Source organism: Phyllobates terribilis, unplaced genomic scaffold (genome assembly GCF_046119375.1).
Source record: "Phyllobates terribilis strain yellow unplaced genomic scaffold, ASM4611937v1 Scaffold_11__3_contigs__length_659146591, whole genome shotgun sequence".
In the NCBI taxonomy this organism is placed as follows: domain Eukaryota; kingdom Metazoa; phylum Chordata; class Amphibia; order Anura; family Dendrobatidae; genus Phyllobates; species Phyllobates terribilis.
The window spans coordinates 89,840,386-89,861,886 of NW_027362771.1; the positions used below are offsets into that span (position 1 = coordinate 89,840,386).

Genomic DNA, 21,501 nt, shown 5'->3' on the forward strand with positions numbered 1-21,501 from the left:
TGGCTCAAGGCGGTCACGGACGATTCTGCCGGCACTTCTGGTGTCTCAACAGAACAGATCTTCTGGGCTACTCTGTCAATGGAGCATCATGATGATTGACAGTCCTTAGTCAGTGGGGAGTCGGTTGTCAATCAGCATGACATCGGTAGTCACGCCCGACCAATAAAGCAGAGTGGAAGAGAAGATGCTGCTCTGTCAACGTGACATCAACAGAAACAGAATCATCGACAGGAGCGGTCCGAGACCTCTCTCAGTGGGCAGGGATTGATGGCAAGCAGAGCAGGCAGATACTTAGCAACTACCTGCCTGTTTTTTTTTTGTTTTTTTTTTCTAATGTCCTAAAAACTAAGTCTTGGAAAACACCTTTAGGCAATGTACCCACGATGCAGAAATGCTCACGATTTTTTCCTGAGCATTTCTGCATCTCCCTGGCAGAAAAACACATGCGGATTGCACATGCGGATTGTACATGCGGATTGTACATGCGGATTGTACATGCGTTTTCCTGCCAGGGACAAGCGGATGTGAAGCGTTCTTCACTTGCATTTCTGCATGCGGGTTGTCAATCACTTTCCAAGCGATTTTAGCATCACTGTCAACTTGGTCACACTATATATATCCATGCAAACGGCATGGATTTATATAGCGTGACCCGAGAGAATGGTAAAAAATAAAAAATAAATATTATACTTACCTTCTGATGGCCCCCGGTGTCCTTGTCTCGGCTTGCCGGCAGCTCGCAGTAGACTAAAGGACCTACCGATGTCAGCGGTCGCGTGACCCGTCACATGACTAAATGATGTCACCTCAGGTCCTTTAAGTCTACCGAGAGCTGCTGGCAAGCCAAGACAAGGACACCGGGGGCCATCAGAAGGTAAGTATAATATTTATTTTTTATTTTATTCTTTTTTTTTTACAGGTACTATGGTACCCGGGTCCGGAGGAGAGTCTCCTCTTCTCCAAACCCGGGTACCATCCGCACATTGAAACGCATGGAATCCGCATGTACAGATCCAGTGATGCGGATGACATGCGATTCAATGCAAGTCAATGGCGGCGAAAACGTAGCGCTTCCTCTAAATAATTGGTAATGCTGCGGATTTTTCCGCAATGATAATCCGCAGCGGAAATTTCCGCAGCATGTGCACAGCACATGCGGATTATCATTGGGGAACATGGCAGGCCTTCTACCATGCGTTTTTTAAGCGTTTCTCCAGTGGAATTGCCGATGCAGAAACGCTTAAAAATAGTGGTCACACAGCCTTAAACATAGTAAGATATGTACTAAACAAGGAATGCTTTGAACCGACATTATGTTCTCATTTGAAGCCAGGTCGATGGAAGGCTGAGTATAAAGCATTTACAATATTCTAAAAATCCTTATTGAATCTTTACATCATCATTGTAGCATTAGATGATCGGTCTTATTCAAGTATTCTAGTTTCCATTTTGATTGCTCACTATTTCATTAGACCTGGTGATAGCCTAAGGCTATGTTCACACATGTTGTTTTTTTTGTTTATTTACGATACAAATCTGCTGCAATCAATCAATAAGCTGCAACAAAAGTGCAGGTTTTGCTGCATTTTTTGTGTTTTTTTCAGCGTTTTTTTCACTGTCCTTCTGTCTCTATGTATGCATGTACATAAAATTCTGTGAAAAAAAGGAACCCCATTCTATTTTGCCATCAAAAATGCTAAAAAAACGCTGATGCAAATTTTGGTGCATTTTTGATGTATTTTTTTCACCACACATTATTTCCTATGGGTGAAAAAACGCTGAAAAATGCTGAAAAAACGCTGAAAGAAGTTACATGCTCTATTTTCCAAAAACCCAACCAAGGCACAAAATATGCAACAAAAAAAATATGATGTGTGAACAGAGAATTCTGGTTTCTCATAGACTTTGCTGGTACTGTAAAACACAGCTGAAAATTTGCATAAAAATCTGCAGCAAAAAACGCTGAAATACACAGCATGTGTGAACATAGCCTTAGGGTTAATATGGTAATTAAATCCATTTTGGTTTGCTCAAATGTCTTCTGGAGTTCTTGTGATTGGCTGCAGCCAAACAACAAGTATCAAGCTGGTTTCACAAATCTGACAGCGATGTCCAGACCAGTCGCTGTCACTGGTCTCCTGATCCGAACTCAACAGCCTCATATATGTCTATGATGCTGTTCAGGTCAGGAGACTCATGGATGGTCTGGACATTCCTGTCCACACTGGGACCGTGAATGTTGGATGTGTGAAGCTGGCCTTAGGATTTATATACTAAGTGCCATGTACTGTAGCCTGAGTCCCTAAGATTCCATATTATAGAGCGATTGATATTCCATCTGCAGTTGTAGATTGCATCCGTTAAAAATATTTTCCCATGCATAAAGAACAATTTTTCCTTCATACATCATACTCATTTTTTCCTACAGATTTTATATGAATCATTTAGGGGAAAGAAAATTCTATCTCTGTATAAAGTTAGAAATCCACAAATGCAAAGCACAGGCCATAGCTGTCTATCAGTACTCTGTTCTGTGCTTAGGCCCAAGGGAAATACTTATCGAAAAGTTAAGGCATACAATGACAACTAGCCCTCTCTAAATGTAACCTGGATTCAGCGTTGAACATGTTGGATAGGTTGTGATTTCCTGCTTGAGGCTTATATTGATTTCTCATTTCGTATATAACAGCATGACAACATTGCAGTCCTCATCCTTTTACTTATGTCATATACATCATCATAAAGGCATGTCCACTATGGATAAACTGCCCGGTCAGGTAACATCTTAGTTCTGAATTGAGATGTAGTCAGAGCAATGTCCTCCATGGCCAAACTCTACTCATTTACAGCCATTGTCCCTTTATTCCCATGTGCTTTGTTTGAATATTCACTGCATTTATCCTTTTGCATGTATGGTATATACACTGCTCAAAAAAATAAAGGGAACACTTAAACAACAGAATATAACTCCAAGAAAATCAAACTTCTGTGAAATCAAACTGTCCACTTAGGAAGCAACACTGATTGACAATCAATTTCACATGCTGTTGTGCAAATAGAATAGACAATAAATGTAAATTATTGGCAAATTTTCAAGACACCCTCAATAAACGAGTGGTTCTGCAGGTGGGGACCACAGACCACATCTCAGTATCAATGCTTTCTGGCTGATGTTTTGGTCACTTTTGAATGTTGGTTGTGCTTTCACACTCGTGGTAGCATGAGACGGACTCTACAACCCACAGAAGTTGCTCAGGTAGTGCAGCTCATCCAGGATGGCACATCAATGCGAGCTGTGGCAAGAAGGTTTGCTGTGTCTGTCAGCGTAGTGTCCATAGGCTGGAGGCGCTACCAGGAGACAGGCCAGTACACCAGGAGACGTGGAGGGGGCCATAGGAGGGCAACAACCCAGCAGCAGGAACGCTACCTCCGCCTTTGTGCAAGGAGGAACACTGCCAGAACCCTGCAAAATGACCTCCAGCAGGCCACAAATGTGCATGTGTCTGCACAAATGGTTAGAAACCGACTCCATGAGGGTGGTATGAGGGCCCGACATCCAGAGATGGGGGTTGTGCTCACAGCCCAACACCATGCAGGACGCTTGCCATTTGCCACAGAACACCAGGATTGGCAAAGTCGCCACTGATGCCCTGTGCTCTTCACAGATGAAAGCAGGTTCACACTGAGCACATGTGACAGACGTGACAGAGTCTGGAGACACTGTGGAGAGCGATCTGCTGCCTGCAACATCCTTCAGCATAACCGGTTTGGCAGTGGGTCAGTAATGGTGTGGGGTGGCATTTCTTTGGAGGGCTGCACAGCCCTCCATGTGCTCGCCAGAGGTAGCCTGACTTCCATTAGGTACCGAGATGATATCCTCAGACCCCTTGCGAGACCATATGCTGGTGCGGTTGGCCCTGGGTTCCTCCTAATGCAGGACAATGCCAGACCTCATGTGGCTGGAGTGTGTCAGCAGTTCCTGCAAGATGAAGGCATTGAAGCTATGGACTGGCCCGCCCATTCCCCAGACCTGAATCCGATTGAGCACATCTGGGACATCATGTCTCGCTCCATCCACCAACGTCACGTTGCACCACAGACTGTCCAGGAGTTGGCGGATGCTTTAGTCCAGGTCTGGGAGGAGATCCCACAGGAGACCATCTGAAACCTCATCAGGAGCATGCCCAGGCATTGTAGGGAGGTCATACAGGCACGTGGAGGCCACACACAATACAAAGCCTCATTTTGACTTGTTTTAAGGACATTACATCAAAGTTGGATCAGCCTGTAGTGTGTTTTTCCACTTTAATTTTGGGGGGTGACTCCAAATCCAGGCCTCCATTGGTTAATAAATTTGATTTCCATTGATGATTTTTGTGTGATTGTGTTGTCAGCACATTCAACTTTGTACAGAACAAAGTATTCAATGAGAATATTTCATTCATTCAGATCTAGGATGTGTTATTTGGGTGTTCCCTTTATTTTTTTGAACAGTGTATGTACCCTAGCAGTCAAACAGTTTAATATGTTAAAGAGAATATCCAGGAAAAGAAAAACATAGCTTCTTTATTAAAAAAAAAAAACCTGCCACAGCTGTCTATTGTACTGTATGTCTGAAATTGCAGCTCAGCTTCATTGGAGTGAATGAGCACAAGAGGCAATACCATAGCCAATCAGTAGACAGATGTAGCATTGTTTTTTAAAGGGAATTTGTCAGCAGGTTTTTACTACCTCATCTGAGAGCAGCGTAATGTAAGCAAAGAGACCCTGAATCCAACGATGTATAATTTAGATTACTGGGTGCAACAGTTCTCACACAGAGTTTTTATACTTAGCAATGCAGCAGAGCTGAGGAAGCTGCCCCCGCCCACACCGACTCTGCATATATAATGTCAATAGACAATGAGGTCCTTATCACAGGAGGGGTCCTTGCTTGCACAGCTGGGTCAGAGCAATGATAAGCTCCTGGGGATAAAACAATCATTGCAAGCAAACAAAACCATGGACAAGGGAGGCATCCCTGAAGTCTGTGTTTTAATACCTACAGCATGCTGTCTTCAGATTACATAGCAAAAACCTGCTGACAGATTCACTTTAAGTAATCTGCCATTTTTTCCAAGCCTAGATAACCCCTTTAAATACAATTTGAATCATATGATCTATCTAACCTCTTCCTGGGACTCATGTACACATTATACTCCTCTGCGTGGATCCTGTATGGCTGCTTCCCCAGTGATCAGCTGTAATCTGACAGAGAACATGGTATTAAAGGACACCTGTTAAACTCTGTATGTTTTTTTCTGAAATGTTTCTGTGTTGAAGAGAGAACATAGTTTGTGGAGCCCTCAGCCGACTTCTTCCTGCACCACCCAAGATGATTTCCAGGTCTCTCTCATATGCATGTGTATACAAAGAGAGAGATCTGTAAATCCACTAGAGAAGTGCAGGGCCAACTCTTCAATATATCTTTTCCCTGAACTCTGGAGCATTTCAGAGAGAAACATACCAGGTTGCGATCATACAGCCAGGCTCAGATTCATGTTGCCTGTGGTTTGGGCAGCATGAATCGAATGACAGGTTCTCATTAAAGTTTTTTTTTCTGCCGTAAAATAATGCTTTACATGCTCAATATCTTGAAGCTCTGTTTAAAAGTGGTCCAAATGTGACCAATCAGTAGCCTCAGTGGTCACCTGCTGTACTGGTGGCATCATGGCTGCAGATTTCCCTTGCTGACCACTTGTAAATAAAGACTTTGTGAACTTCCAGAGCTTCTGCACTGGATCGGTAGGAGAGTAATGTTTTGTTTTATTTTATTTTAAAACATTTAAAGATGTTTTTTTTTTTTGTTTTTGTTTTTTTATTGTTGGGTTGGGTGACACCTTTAATTCTAAAAGTGACACCAAGTTAAAAATAAATAATACAGACTTGAATTATAGTGCACAAATAATTGCATTAGTTGCAGCATTTTCAAATCCTGCTCTAAAAGCACCAAACTTGCTGACTTTAGACATTACTGATGGTTAACTCCATGTGCTGGCAACACATTGTTTTGTAATAGAACACCATACACACTGACCTGAATTAAAATGTAACCAGAAAAATGCATTAAAAACCTGGCTCCACTAAGCTGAAGAAACAAGTGAGGGAGCAAGGGAGCAGGTATGATTGGTGCTACATATCTCTAATATCTAATAATATGCTGATTGGCTTTCAAGGAAACTGACTCTGATGTGGGTCAAATACAACACAACTTGTGACATCATATGTCTAGGCAGAAACATAGTTAACAATGCATTTTCCATAAAAAAAAAGAAGTTTACAATGTTACTAAAAATATGTGATTAACAATCTGAAATTGCTCAATGGCTGTCAAAAGCAACAATGTGATTTTTCTAGTTCTGTAAGTGTAGTGAGCACAGTTCTTCCATTGACAAGATAAAATAAGGTGTGTGCACATGTCTAACTGCAAGCAACCAACCCTGGCTCTACTCTAGAAATAAATGCTGAGATGAGAGATGAGCCAAATGATTCCAGTGCAAACACAAGTGCCATGCTAGTGTCCCCTTACCAGACCGCTCCACTGCCTCTGATCACGGTGTCCCCTGTAGTGCTGGGCATGGCTGGAGTCTTGACAGGATTTAGGTGTGTGACTCTGTAGTTTCCAAGTGTAGAATGCACTGACTGTGAGCCAAGAGTATGCAGACTCAACCCCTCCCTCCTACACTGGAGAAGGAATGCCTCACTAGTCCCTTATCAAGCATGTACCAGAGATTTCCACTTTTCCCAGAACCTTATACCCTCATAATGCATCACCACCACGTCTTGTCATCAGCACAATCCACAAAATTGTAATGAATGTCCGTCTTTATCCCTGGATTCATCATTGATCAGAGTGGACTACAAAATCTTGCAATGGAAATTCATGTGTAAAATAATATACAGCTTCAATTATTAACTAAAAATATCATCTAAGATGATAAATATTCTGAGAAGTGGCATCCTGCAGAAAGTGCAGGTACAAATTACAATAATTTGACATTAATAAAAAAGAGCCTCATCGCCAATGAGTTTAGTAGGACTATCGAAGACAGCTAGAAGCTAAGAAATTGTGAACTAACCGTCTTTCTTTGATTATAACATAAATGCGCAAAATAGAAAAAAAAAAAAAAATTGTGTATTCCCTGCTTTTCACGGGTTCAAAAGGTTAACATTACCATTCAAAAGTAGTGTCTGTCTTTTTAAGGCATCATGGAGTAGGTAGTGACATGGCTGATATGCCAGTGCAAGGAGACTTATAGGCCATGCAATGCTGTTACCCTTTAGACCCCAGTCAGAGGTCTCTTATCCAAATCAGATCTCATACTTTGCACTAAGGAGGGGCAACACCCCAAAACACGTGTCTGCAAATTAAGATTTTGCTTTTATCCTAAGTCATATGGCAAGGCTCATTAAAGGGTCAATATTGTCTTTTAGGATTGCTACTTCCAACAGGTGGCGCTATAGAGTTCAAGTCCTCTTCCTCTCTGAACAGGCAATTTGCGTATGGAGTAACTGGGTCGTTCTACCTCAGCTCTTTGAATAAGAAGAGTTGTGGGCCATTAAATGGGCACAAAGGCACCCACTAATTTAATGCATCTTACAAATAGCCTAATTGAAAAATGCCCTTATTTACAGGTAAGGAATAATACACAAAAAGGTTCAATGTATTTGTTTTATTTTTTTTATTCACACTTAAATTAGAATAAAATATGATTTATTTTTTTCTTGAAACATGCCCTGTTGAGGAAGACCATAAAAAGTAGCACCAAATAAAAAGGCCCATATCGCAAAAAACAAACATTTAGAGGAGCCGCGGGAATAAAATACTACATAACCAGTACTTCTGGATATGGGCTTTAAATGGAACATGAACTTTAGTTTTTAGTGAATGATTATGAAATGTGATCTTATAATGTTCTTGTTGGTAATTGTAGCAGATTGATCATTGCTACTATTCACAAACAAGGCTAGCTCTGACAACCAGGGCAAAGGCATTTTACATGGTGAAGTGTTATTGAAAAATAATCATTTTGACAAATGGGAATAGTAACAAATGTTTACATTCTTGTGACTGCAATGCTTCGGCAATTGTCATACTGTACTCTGACCAGAGCTGCCTGCCGCTCCCCATAGCGGAGTTCATTAGGGCAGCCAAGACATCTCACCTGGTCCTCTCCAGCCACCCTTAAAGTATGAACTTTACAATGTAGTTAACTATAAACTTGACAAGCACATCAAAAACAAAACACCAAGGTATTTACTACCTACATCTTTCTACAAATAGGTCACTACAAATACAAAGTCCTCAAATCCATTTGTGTGAAGACTTTTACATAATTGTGTACATAAGTAAAAATATGTAACAATATTACATTTAATTATTGGGGTAATCCATAGTGCAGTTTGTCAAGATGGACGAACTGAAATAAAGTGAGAAACAATGAAATGCATCAAATGATACCGACTATTCAATGTCAAGTCAACGTTACAAATTCAGCTAAATGTCACAGTAATGAAAGCATGATTTACAGTTCAGAATGATATACATAATTCGGCAGTCTACCGATCATATGATAAAAAAGTATCAGCGAGGATCCTTGCTGATACAGTTTAGAATGAGAATCTGTTTTCCATTAGTCCCTTCAGAAGTACAATGTTGTATTCTGCTAATAAGACAGAATTTTTAATCAAAGAAACTCTATAAATTGGGCCACTAAACTCCTCTCTTAAATATATAGTTGTTTACATACATAGAAAGTTTTCTGCTGTAGACAGGTCTATGGGAAAGTAGATTTAAATTCTAAGTTGTAAACTTTCCTTACATGCAGCGGCACGATGATGATGTAGCAAGGAGAATTCCCTAGGAGGACAAGCACCCCAACTGAAGTCTCCTTGAAATCAGAAATCAGAATCAGAATGACTGAAGAATGCTTACTCTCTTTGAAGATGTCACTACTAGAAAGAAGGTTACCTTCCAAGAGAATTGGGCAAAAGAACATATTAGGCCATGCCCCTTTCCAGAAAGGCTACATCCCTTTGATGAACAAGGCAACTTAGGTTTAAGTCACATATTTTTTGAAACTTCAGTTCTATATTGGACTGCTGTAGATGTCTAACCTGAGAACATTTGTCCCCAATGGCATATCTTCTTCTGGCGTGGTGGATCCGTCATCTCTTTTTTGCCATTTTGTCACCTCTTGTAGCAGCCACCAAGAGCATTTTTTTCTGTTGGTTTTGGTGATTTCATCAGAAATACAGTACAGACCAAAGGTTTGGACACACCTTCTCATTTAAAGACTTTTTCTGTATTTTCATGAATATACAAAAAAGTGTCCAACAACTGAAAATATGTCTTATATTCTAGGTTCTTCAAAGTAGCCACCTTTTGCTTTGATGACTGCTTTGCACACTCTTGGCATTCTCTTGATGAGATTCAAGAGGTAGTCACCGGAAATGGTCTTCCAACAATCTTGAAGGAGTTTCCAGAGATGCTTAGTGACTCGCCCCCTGGGCCTAGTGTGGACGTGTGTGGGATACCCGGAACCAGGTCTCTGGGGGATGCTGGGGTTTGTAGTCTCCGTGGCGGCGACCCGGTCCCGTGGCTCAGGGTGGTCAAACCAGTGGCAGTCTTTATAGGGTTTTAAGTTAATTGTCCGACTACGCCACCCGTGGATTGCGGTCAGTACGGACCGCCGCTGCAAGGCAGACCGCTGGGGCTGATGGGGTATGCAGCTGAGGTGGTGTGACTCCCCACGGGAGGAGTGCAGCCCCAGGGCAGTGTAGTAGAGGATGGGAGTGATGGTGTGGGCGTCCCAGTACTAGTAGTGCTGACGCGGTGAGAAAGCACAGAGACAAGGTGTTGCAGTTCAAATGCTTTACTCACAGTTCTCATCCAGGTCACTTGTGCGCAGGTGGGACCGCCTGAGCCGTGCTGCGTCCACCAGGCAAGGGGCTCGGTCAACCCCCAGGTAATTCCGGAGTGTGGCCCAGGACTCCCTTCTATTCCTTTCTCTGGCCGTGCCCCACCAGTGACACTACTTTTGTCCAGCTGCCTCGGGCCTTCTCTTGGGAGGGCTTCGTGCTCACTGCCCTGACCCTATGTGGTATGCCTTTCTAGTAGGTGTAGTGAGGGGTCGCACCAAGATGTGATCGCGACCGCCGGTCCTTGGCTGAGGATTAGTCACCTCCATCAACTTGGGATCCGGTACCCTGTTCTGCCAACACGTCACCCGCAATCTCCTGGGCCTTTGGGGTTCCTTCAGCCTTCGTGTCTCTGGGCCTCTCTTGGTGTTCTGTTCCTTTCTTTCTTTCCTTTCTGTTCCTGTTCCTTGCTGTTACTGTCCTTCTCCTCTGGCTCTGGCCTTCACTCCAGGCCTGCCTCGTGGAGCTGGGCCCTGGCTGAGCCACAGCTCCCTGTCAGCCCTCCTGGCTGAACTGTACTGGACTCACTTCTTCTACTCCCAGAACTAAGATGGTGCCCACCTTATATCCCTCCCTTTCTGTGTATGAGCCAAGGTGACTTGCAACCAATGGGCTCCTACCTATGCCCAGAGACCCAACCCCTATCTGCTCCAACATCAATGGGTGTGCTTCCCCCTCCCCACTCCAGCCAGGGACAGATGCTGTCGTGCCTGCACTTCTGTCTCGTGGGAGCACCGTTGAGCTGTCCCCCGGAAATGGGGTGTGTGTGATGCATGGAGCTAAACGAGCCCTGGTCCACACTCCCTCCTTACCCGGGAGTGGAATATCACACCTCTGGGTGAGGTGCAATACCCCTGTAGCGGCCGAACCCTTGGGGCGCTGCATTCCCCCCTGGTAAACCACAGCACGTCCTCGGGCTGGAAAAGAATAAAAACAATTTAAAACATACAAAATTTTTAGAATGCATTCGCATATAAGACACTAACTGTTTAACCCCTCCCTTTATGGGAGGCACTTTTCTCTTTACAATGTTACTGATACACTTTTTCTTTTCTTCAACATTCTTCTTTCACTAGCTATGGTCAAAACTACCGGAACTCTTTTATCATATAAAACATCACATAAAACATTTGCATTATTACTCTAGCAGCATATAAACCTTTTCATGTTAAACATTTTCAAGTGAAACAATTTTCTTTTTTTTTTTTCAAAAACACATTCTTGAGTTCAGGCCACGGTGCAACTTGCGACCAGGTGTTCCTTCTTCTTAAAGGTGCAACAGTCCAATTAATTTGTTCTGAGGTAGACGTTGCAGTCTTTTTATAAAACCAGTAGGGGGCGCTTTAAGAAGCGCAACTATTTACAGGGGATTGGCCGTTCCCAGTCCTCGGCCAGGTAGAAAAGGGGGAATGGCTGTTCTCAGTCCCCAGCCAGATAACTTAGGGATATAGAGGGCAACTTTTATCAGGAAACAATCTCATCAACAATCCTCATACCCTGACGGGTAACTATTTACAGTTCCACTTTACCGTTCACTGGTAACGGTGTCCTCCTGATGCTCCTTCTTCTGGGTAGTCTTCAGATCCGTCCGGACCCTCTGGGTACTCAGTGTCTGGGCGGTACTGCAGTTCCTCCTCAGTCAAGCGGTGGATATGAAGGGCATACAGTCCTTTGGCGCCCTTGTGCCGGGTGTAAGTCACCACGTCACCAGGGTACAGGTCATGTCCATGATGTCCCTCTGGCAGGTGACTTTCAACGTCTCTTCTGGTCACGAAGACGTCGGTTGCGGCCTCCGGGTCTCTAATGAAGCACCATCCGTGCTCCAGCTGGAACTTTGCCACGGTCCCGGTGGCTCGAGGACCGCGAATGGCTTGGGAGTCCTGGCGGGCCCTCCGCTTTTGTTCCGCGCTCCGGGCTTGGAGTCGCTCCTCCCTGATGCGTCTCTGCCGCCGCTCTCTCTCGAAGATTGCCAGCTGCTAACGGCAGGACTCCAGGCTACGGGCTGCGTCCGCCCGGGTTTCTTGGGGGAACCACATTAGATTTTCGCCAGTGGGGTCCCACTCAAATTGGGCGTCTTCCAGCGGGAGCGGGGTGTTCTCTGCGGGCTCCGGAGCCGGTATCAGAGGCTCGCGCAGGGGCTGGGTTTTCCAGGGCTGACCGCTGGTCAGTTCAGCCGGCCATTCCAGCGGCAGTCCATCCGGACCAGTATGGTGGGCAAACAGGTCCACATCCAGAGGTGGTATGGCAGGGGACCCCAATCGGGAAGCAGCGCCCGGGGGCGCTCGGCCTTGCGACCAGGCCAGTGGTTGTCTGCTGGTCGTGCCCGGGAGTGGCGCAGTCAAGGTAGGGGGCGCTGGTGAGGCAGTGGCGCCCGGGTGCACTAGGCCTTGCGTCCCGGCCTGTGACGTCTCTCTCTTTACTGCGCCCGGGTTCAAAGGGCACAGCGTGGGGCGGGGCGTGACAGCGACACTGGCAGCCTGAGGCCTAGCTGGCGGCGGTGGAGGCGTGGTGTCAGGTACGGTCCCCGGGGCTTCGGGTCCCGCAACGGAAGGTGGGAGCAGCCTGGTGGCCTCAGGGTTTGGGGTGATGACGTCCCCGATACCTGCCTCAGTCTCTGTGGCCTCCTCCGCGGTGTCGTCCGCAGCTGCTGGTCCACCTTCACCGACCTCGGAGGCAGGCGTGCTGCTCGGCCCTGGTGTTGTCTCCTGCTGGCTATTTACATGCTGCTGGGCGAACTCCTCCTTCCATCCGGCAGACACATCTCGCTGCGCCCGGACCATCCTCCGATTTAGATCTTCTAGCGCTACTCGCGCACACTCCGGGTCTCTGGGCAGCTGCGCCAGCAACTCCGTCAGGCTGCACGGTGGTTCGGCCTGCAGCTGGCTGCGGGCCAGGGTGCTGGTGGGGTTTGCGGCTCCTTCCATCTCCGGGTGCGGTGTGTCCAGACTGATCCAGACAGCACCCTGCCCCACAGTTTTCTTTCCAGTCCGCCCCCATGGGGGGTGGTCTTGGGACCACCTGCTGACAATCACCTTCAGGGGCAGCCCCCCCACGTTGATGGACATTTCCACAGCCGCACTCATGGCTGTTGGGGGTGGGCTCCTTCTTTGGCGCCATTCTGGGACCTGGCCCACGATGGGAGGTGATTTCCTGTTGTCTTTTGGCGTGCACATTATGGCGCTCGTTCTTCATGGGCGGGCGCCATCTTTAATACAATAAAACAGTCTCTTTTCAGGCGCGCAATACCCGTTTGTGGCGGGCTGGTAACGATCCTGCCGACTACGCCAAAAGTTGACTCGCCCCCTGGGCCTAGTGTGGACGTGTGTGGGATACCCGAAACCAGGTCTCTGGGGGATGCTGGGGTTTGTAGTCTCCGTGGCGGCGACCCGGTCCCGTGGCTCAGGGTGGTCAAACCAGTGGCAGTCTTTATAGGGTTTTAAGTTAATTGTCCGACTACGCCACCCGTGGATTGCGGTCAGTGCGGACCGCCGCTGCAAGGCAGACCGCTGGGGCTGATGGGGTATGCAGCTGAGGTGGTGTGACTCCCCACGGGAGGAGTGCAGCCCCAGGGCAGTGTAGTAGAATATGGGAGTGATGGTGCGGGCGTCCCAGTACTAGTAGTGCTGACGCGGTGAGAAAGCACAGAGACAAGGTGTTGCAGTTCAAATGCTTTACTCACAGTTCTCATCCAGGTCACTTGTGTGCAGGTGGGACTGCCCGAGCCGTGCTGCATCCACCAGGCAAGGGGCTCGGTCAACCCCCAGGTAATTCCGGAGTGTGGCCCAGGACTCCCTTCTATTCCTTTCTCTGGCCGTGCCCCACCAGTGACACTACTTTTGTCCAGCTGCCTCGGGCCTTCTCTTGGGAGGGCTTCGTGCTCACTGCCCTGACCCTATGTGGTATGCCTTTCTAGTAGGTGTAGTGAGGGATCGGACCAAGATGAGATCGCGACCACCGGTCCTTGGCTGAGGATTAGTCACCTCCACCAACTTGGGATCCGGTACCCTGTTCTGCCAACCCGTCACCCGCAATCTCCTGGGCCTTTGGGGTTCCTTCAGCCTTCGTGTCTCTGGGCCTCTCTTGGTGTTCTGTTCCTTTCTTTCTTTCCTTTCTGTTCCTGTTCCTTGCTGTTACTGTCCTTCTCCTCTGGCTCTGGCCTTCACTCCAGTCCTGCCTCGTGGAGCTGGGCCCTGGCTGAGCCACAGCTCCCTGTCAGCCCTCCTGGCTGAACTGTACTGAACTCACTTCTTCTACTCCCAGAACTAAGATGGTGCCCACCTTATATACCTCCCTTTCTGTGTATGAGCCAAGGTGACTTGCAACCAATGGGCTCCTACCTATGCCCAGAGACCCAACCCCTATCTGCTCCTACATCACTGGGTGTGCTTCCCCCTCCCCACTCCAGCCAGGGACAGATGCTGTCGTGCCTGCACTTCTGTCTCGTGGGAGCACCGTTGAGCTGTCCCCCGGAAATGGGGTGTGTGTGATGCATGCAGCTAAACGAGCCCTGGTCCACACTCCCTCCTTACCCGGGAGTGGAATATCACACCTCTGGGTGAGGTGCAATACCCCTGTAGCGGCCGAACCCTCGGGGCGCTACACTTAGCACTTGTTGGCCCTTTTACCTTCACTCTGCGGTCCAGCTCACCACAAACCATCTCGATTGGGTTCAAGTCTGGTGACTGTGGAGGCCAGGTCATCTGGCGTAACACCCCATCACTCACCTTCTTGGTCAAATAGCCTATACACAGCCTGGAGGTGTGTTTGGGGTCATTGTCCTGTTGAAAAATAAATGATGGTCCAACTAAACGCAAACCGGATGGAATAGCATGCCGCTGCAAGATGCTGTGGTAGCCATGCTGGTTCAGTATGCCTTCAATTTTGAATAAATCCCCAACAGTGTCATCAGCAAAGCACCCCCACACCATCACACCTCCTCCTCCATGCTTCACGGTGGGAACCAGGCATGTAGAGTCCATCCGTTCACCTTTTCTGCGTCGCACAAAGACACGGTGGTTGGAACCAAAGATCTCAAATTTGGACTCATCAGACCAAATCACAGATTTCCACTGGTCTAATGTCCATTCCTGGTGTTCTTTAGCCTAAACAAGTCTCTTCTGCTGGTTGCCTGTCCTTAGCAGTGGTTTCCTAGCAGCTATTTTACCATGAAGGCCTGCTGCACAAAGTCTCCTCTTAGCAGTTGTTGTAGAGATGTGTCTGCTGCTAGAACTCTGTGTGGCATTGACCTGGTCTCTAATCTGAGCTGCTGTTAACCTGCGATTTCTGAGGCTGGTGACTTGGATAAACTTATCCTCCGAAGCAGAGGTGACTCTTGGTCTTCCTTTCCTGGGGCGGTCCTCATGTGAGCCAGTTTCTTTGTAGCGCATGATGTTTTTTGCAACTGCACTTGGGGACACTTTCAAAGTTTGCCTAATTTTTCACACTGACTGACCTTCATTTCTTAAAATAATGATGACCACTCATTTTTCTTTACTTAGCTACTTTTTTCTTGCCATAATAAAAATTCTAACAGTCTATTCAGTAGGACTATCAGCTGTGTATCCACCTGACTTCTGCACAACACAACTGATGGTCCCAACCCCATTTATAAGGCAAGAAATCCCACTTATTAAACCTGACAGGGCACACCTGTGAAGTGAAAACCTTTTCCGGTGACTACCTCTTGAAGCTCATCAAGAGAATGCCAAGAGTGTTCAAAGCAGTTATCAAAGCTAAAGGTGGCTACTTTGAAGAACCTAGAATATGAGACATATTTTCAGTTGTTTCACACTTTTTTGTTAAGTATATAATTCCACATGTGTTAATTCATAGTTTTGATGCCTTCAGTGTGAATGTACAATTTTCATAGTCATGAAAATACAGAAAAATCTTTAAATGAGAAGGTGTGTCCAAACTTTTGGTCTGTACTGTACACATTTCTTAGCCATGTTCCAGTGTATAGTTTGAATAGGTACTAGAAGCTGGGATTGGTCTGACGTATCACTTCAAGGGAGTCGCTCCATTGAAGTTCCTGGCTCTTCTCTCAAACCTGTCATGCCTAATGACTCCAAATAGTAACTGCAATGTCAGCTTCTTTTGTTTTAGATTGTCAGTGTGTGTACGAGGGCCCAATCAATGGGCCACCAAAACATAAAACCATTTTGCTATGTATTTCCATTCAAGCCTTCAGGCTACTCTTCTTCCTCAAGGCAATGTTGCTTTTTACAGAACAGCCCTGTTATGCACTCATGCAAACTCAGCAACATAGTATGGCAAACCTCTATTGTGTGTTAGATCCCTTAGGGTGTAAAGGTATAATGTCATCTATATCTGATAGAACCAGTACATCTTTTCAATAACCCTAAATGTAAAGCATCCCCTTGGCCTGAATGTGGCTTTCCTAGGAATCCATAGGGCATGATGACATTTTTCCACAGAGCTGTAGATTCTACTGCCCCATCTAGCAAGGTGACCTCCACTGCAAACAAAGTGAAGTGATGAATGATTACTACCTGTAGGGAGCAGGAGGTCTGAATGATATCCATTAGCTTTCTCTAGCTTATTCTGTATTGCAGTTCTTCATCTATACAACTCTCATGGGTTACCTTTTGCAAATAAGTTTCAAAACTTCAGTTTATTGAACATCTTCACAGACCCAAAATTAACTTTCTTGTATATGTCACCACTGTCCCTCTCTGTTTTTCCAGTAATACAATTTGTTATGTGTGACATGTCTCAGTTGGTAATTTCACGAGGCTACACAGCACACCTGCATGGATAGCCAGCTGGTCCCTTTGCAAGAGAAGTAATTTTCCCACAGATGACAATCTCTGTCCACTCAACTTGACTGTAGCCCATCAGCTGTAGCTATCAGTTCACTGCCTTAAACTGGCTGCCATGCTGTTACTTGTTTCACCACTCTTCAGCTGCATCTGATCAATTGATCTAATGTTTTCACTTAGTTTTGTATGCCCTTACCTCCCATCCAGATATAAGCATGCAATACTTCACATTCAACCATCAATAAGTAAGGGATCTCCACCTCCTGCAATGTCTCATTACTGGGACTAGACATCTGCATTAGTGTTGCTGTTATCTAGATAGTAACACACCTTGTACTTGAACTTGCTTAAACGTACCATCTATCATTGCTTCAAGGCACCCAGCCAGGTACATTTTCTTGTTGACTAGATTACTGTCAGTTCACAGTATGAACACCGCTGTGGAGCCACATACAGTATGCAATACGCAATGAAAAGAAGGGTAACAAATGTGCAAGTTCTGTATCCCTTTATCACGGGGTGTGTAGGAAGTAACAAGTTGTACAACTATAAAACTATCAGAATAGTGTAAAATAAATTAACGCATAAAATGCTCATCTTCATATCAGGATTATACAGCTTCAGGTATTAGAAATTAATTTAATAATATATTCAATTTTTATTCCACAATCTGGTAATAGGTCGGCTTTAAAGCTTGCAGCATTTGCAAAATTCCTTACCCTTCTTTTGATGGCATATTATATTGTTAGCTCCATTGTGTCTCATATTGATGCTTATTAATATATAACACTTTAAGTTTAATATTATTTCTGTTCTTTGAAGACCTCAGAGGTTTGTTTGAGAGCGTTAGGGATCAAACAGCATAATGAAAACCAAGAAACACACCAGACAGGAAAGGAATAAAGTTGTAGAAAAGAGTAAAGTTGGGTTAGGTTACAAAAAAATAGCCCAAGTTTTGAACGTCTCAATCCAACATCCAAAAATCGAAGGAGTATGGCACAACTGCAAACCTACCAAGACATGGCGGTAGTCCACCTAAACTGACATTACAAGCAAGGAGAGCACTAATTAGAGAAACAGCCAAGATGCCCATGGTTACTTTAGAAGAGTTACAGAGATCCACAGCTCAGGTGATAGAATCTGTCCGCAAGACAATTATTAGTCATATACTCCACAAATCTGGCCTTTATGGAAGAGTGGCAAGAAGAAAGCCATTTTTGAAAGCAAGCTGTAAGAAGTCCTTTTTGCAGTTTGCAAAAAGCCAGATAGGGGAAACAGCTAGCGTGTGGAAGAAGGTGCTGAGGTCAGATGAGACCAAAGCAGAACTTTTAGGGCTAAATGCAAAACTAACATTAGACATCACCCCGAAAACACCATCCCCACCATCAAACATGTTGGAGGCAGCATCATGCTGTGGGGATGCTTTTCTTCAGCAGGGACAGAGAAGCTAGTCAGCATGGATTGGAAGATGGATGGATCTAGATACAGGGCAATCCTGAAGGAAAACTGTTAGAGGCTGCAAAAGACTTGATACTGGGGCGTGGGTTCACCTTCCAGCAGAACAATGACCCTAAATCTACTGTCACACCTAGAATTGAATGGTTTAGATCAAAGCTTATTCATTTGTTTTGTATGGCCCAGTCAAAGTCCACACCTAAATCCCATTGAGAATCACAGATGCTCCCCAACCAAATCTCACTGAGCTAGAGTTTGTTTGCAAAGTAGAATAGGAAAAAATGCCATCCTTTAGATGTGCTTATCTGGTAGAGACATACCCCAAAAGATTTACAACAGTAATTGCAGAGAAAACTGGTCCTACAAAGTATTAGCTCAGGGGGGCTGAATACAAATGCACTCTGAAACGCTATACTATGTAAACATTGAATTAATGAAATTGGAATTGCATTACTGCTATAGAAAATAAGTTAAAAATGAAGGAACTTAGCGCATAAATTGGCCAATTCATGTATGGCCAACAGTCAGCTTTAAGACATACCCGTTGTTGGGACCCTGACCTAATATGATACCTCTCCCTGGCTAAAAACCTACAATTATATGGGCAGGCAGGATCAAGCTCTATTTAAAACTGCCATAGACTGATGGGTGGAGTGCTCAGTCAGAAGGCGAGTATTACAAATATCAAAAGACTGACCGTCACTTCCAAACAGAAAGACAAATGTAAACAGATGCAAGCTAAAAAAGCCACTCTATATATAACATTTTATATATATTTTATAACATATATATAACAATCCTTTTTTCTGCCATTTGAAAAGCATCCATTTTTCGCTTACTGGAGGAGGAAAAATACATATTTAACATATACTACTGGACATGTGAACTGTCAAGTAATCATCTATTTGAAACTGATGCAATAAGCAAAAAACGGATTATTTTCAAATGGGAGAAATACGTATGGCAATTTAACTGATCCTTTTTCCGTAGACTTCAATGTTAAAAAACGGATCCAGTAGAAATCAGTATTTTCAGGTGGACAACAAGTTGTGTCTTCACAACGTTTTTGTCAAAGAATTGCTGCTGGATCTATTCTAACTGATAACTACTGGACATTGGGTTTATGTTCTCTATAAACAGACTGCATATTTACATACTTAATTAGCATAAAGTTAATTATTTAACTAATATTTAAAAAAAAAATCCACCCAACCTATATAATTTGTTTCTTATCTTAGTTAAGGCATTCTTAAAATCCCCAAATTGTATACTATGAATTCAACAGATCCATTTTTAATTCCAATAATGCCATTATTACTTTAATGAATATGCACTCACAATAGTTACATGGCAACACTATGTAATAGTTTAGTGACTGCCATCTCTCTGCTTTATATTTGATGCAATGTGGTTATAGCTGGAAGAAGTAAGACATCTTTCTCCCTCTACAATTATGTATGCATAGATAACATTGCTTCCGTGTGGTAAACCATGCTGTAACCTCTAAGATTTAATCAAACAGCACTAAGGAATGAAAGCAAATCATCCTGATTGAGACGACAGTGCTAAAAAAAAATAGTATTTCCTGTGTTCAGAAATTGAATGATGTATATTTCAGAATGTGTGATTTTAACTATTTAGTGTTATTGTATTGACATAGACAAATCCAGTACTTCCATTTATATTCTATGATATTCTATTATATTATGTAGGTGTTGGTCTTCTATAACAGAGCAGTGCATATTGATTCTAGAAGATACAGCAAGTCATTTGGCTTCTAAAAGCAAGCTACAATCAATAGCAGTAAGCTATCAGAAATGAGAAATATTAGGATAGCTATAATTAAAATAAAAATGTAATATTGAATCAAAAAGTTTTCCAATAGAAAAGTAAAAAGAAAACTCCATTATCTTTATCATTATCTAAAGATTAAATAAACTCTGGTGTCTGATGGCTTCCTATGGTGGCCAATGTAAAGGATTGCACTTACCGAATTCTGAGGCATGTCTTCGTAGAGCTTTCCAAAGGGAATATGTTCGTACTTTTGGATGGCAATTATTATACCAAGATGCTCTGCTGTTGGAATTCCTGGCCAACTGGTACAACGTGTTCATACGTCCATCTTCCATTTCGTCTTGGTATGTTTCTGAAATTCCATTAACCAGCAATCATCCAAAGTTGCGTAATGACTTCAAGTAGTAGACTGAAAGCGTCTCAATGCTAAGAGTTATTCCCGTATCCAGAGTGCATTAATTATTAAATCAAATCAATATCACCACTCCCCGCCAGGTACAATTCAGCAGTGCTTGTCAACATGGGACACAGCTTACATTTGCTGGACAATAATCCTAATGGACAAGATCTTTGGAAAACAGTGAATGAGAAAATGCAGAGTATGGTACCTCTAAGACAAAAACTTTAAGGAAGCGAATGAACATAATGGCAACAACAAAGAAAACAGGTTTAAAACTTGTTCTGCTGTCTGGAAGACCTTATCTATTCTGGCTGGTATTCACAGGGTCCTTCAGACTGACTTAGGTCATCCGGTTAGAGGATAGACATTGAGACAAGTGTGTTTTGTATACAAGAAAAACACACAAAATATGTTTAGTCTTGGAACAAGTAGCAAAGTGAGATCTCCCTGTTTACTCCTATGCAGATGTTATTTATACTGGTCCTGAAGGCGGCTGTAAAAGGTGCTTAATTTAGAAATATCTCACAAGGCCAGTCAAACCAGTTCATTGCTGGACACAATCTCTAAGCAATCCGATGCCTATTGGTAACAAATGACAGAAAAGTGGGAAAAGCCTGCCAAAATAATTTGCTAGTAAGCCTAAAGAAATTCCAAACAGGAATCTGGTCTCAGATGTCTTGTAACCATGTAAACTAGAAACAGAAAGGAAGAGGAAAGCACGAGTTATTTTTGGATGATAATACTGGTAGTTTTTCAGTTAAGTAATAAAGTTAAGTTCACTAAAATTTTAAGAACTTTTATAGCTTCATCCAGCAAACTTTATAAATTATAATTATAAAGGGGAAAGTTGACAAATATTACTGGAAAGTACCAAAGATCACCTATTATATTCTATGCATGTTTCATGTAGCACCAAATATTTTGTGAGTATTCCTAATTTATATGTTCCATGTCACTGTACAAAAACAATTTGCCTTGACTCCCCCCTACACCCCGCACTCTAGGACTTACAATAAAATACACGCATATGAACATTCACAGTTGTGCATTATGGAACCATATACAGTGGCATGTAAAAGTTTGGGCACCCCTGGTTAAAATTACTGTTAT

General features: G+C 44.0%; 1 protein-coding gene across 2 annotated transcripts in view; it reads right to left on the minus strand.

Annotated features, from left to right (window-relative positions):
* The window catches only part of SH3TC2 (SH3 domain and tetratricopeptide repeats 2), a 134,486-nt gene extending 114,145 nt beyond the window's left edge, over positions 1 to 20,341 (minus strand). The window contains exon 1 of one of the 2 annotated variants that reach the window (XM_073651320.1): positions 20,188 to 20,341. In XM_073651320.1, coding sequence (XP_073507421.1) covers positions 20,188 to 20,326 — 139 coding nt within the window. In that variant the 5' untranslated portion in view covers positions 20,327 to 20,341. Of the gene's footprint in view, positions 1 to 6,568; positions 6,699 to 20,187 lie in introns of those variants that run through there. The other variant, XM_073651322.1, reaches the window with a different exon arrangement.
* Positions 20,342 to 21,501: the final 1,160 nt, after the last annotated feature.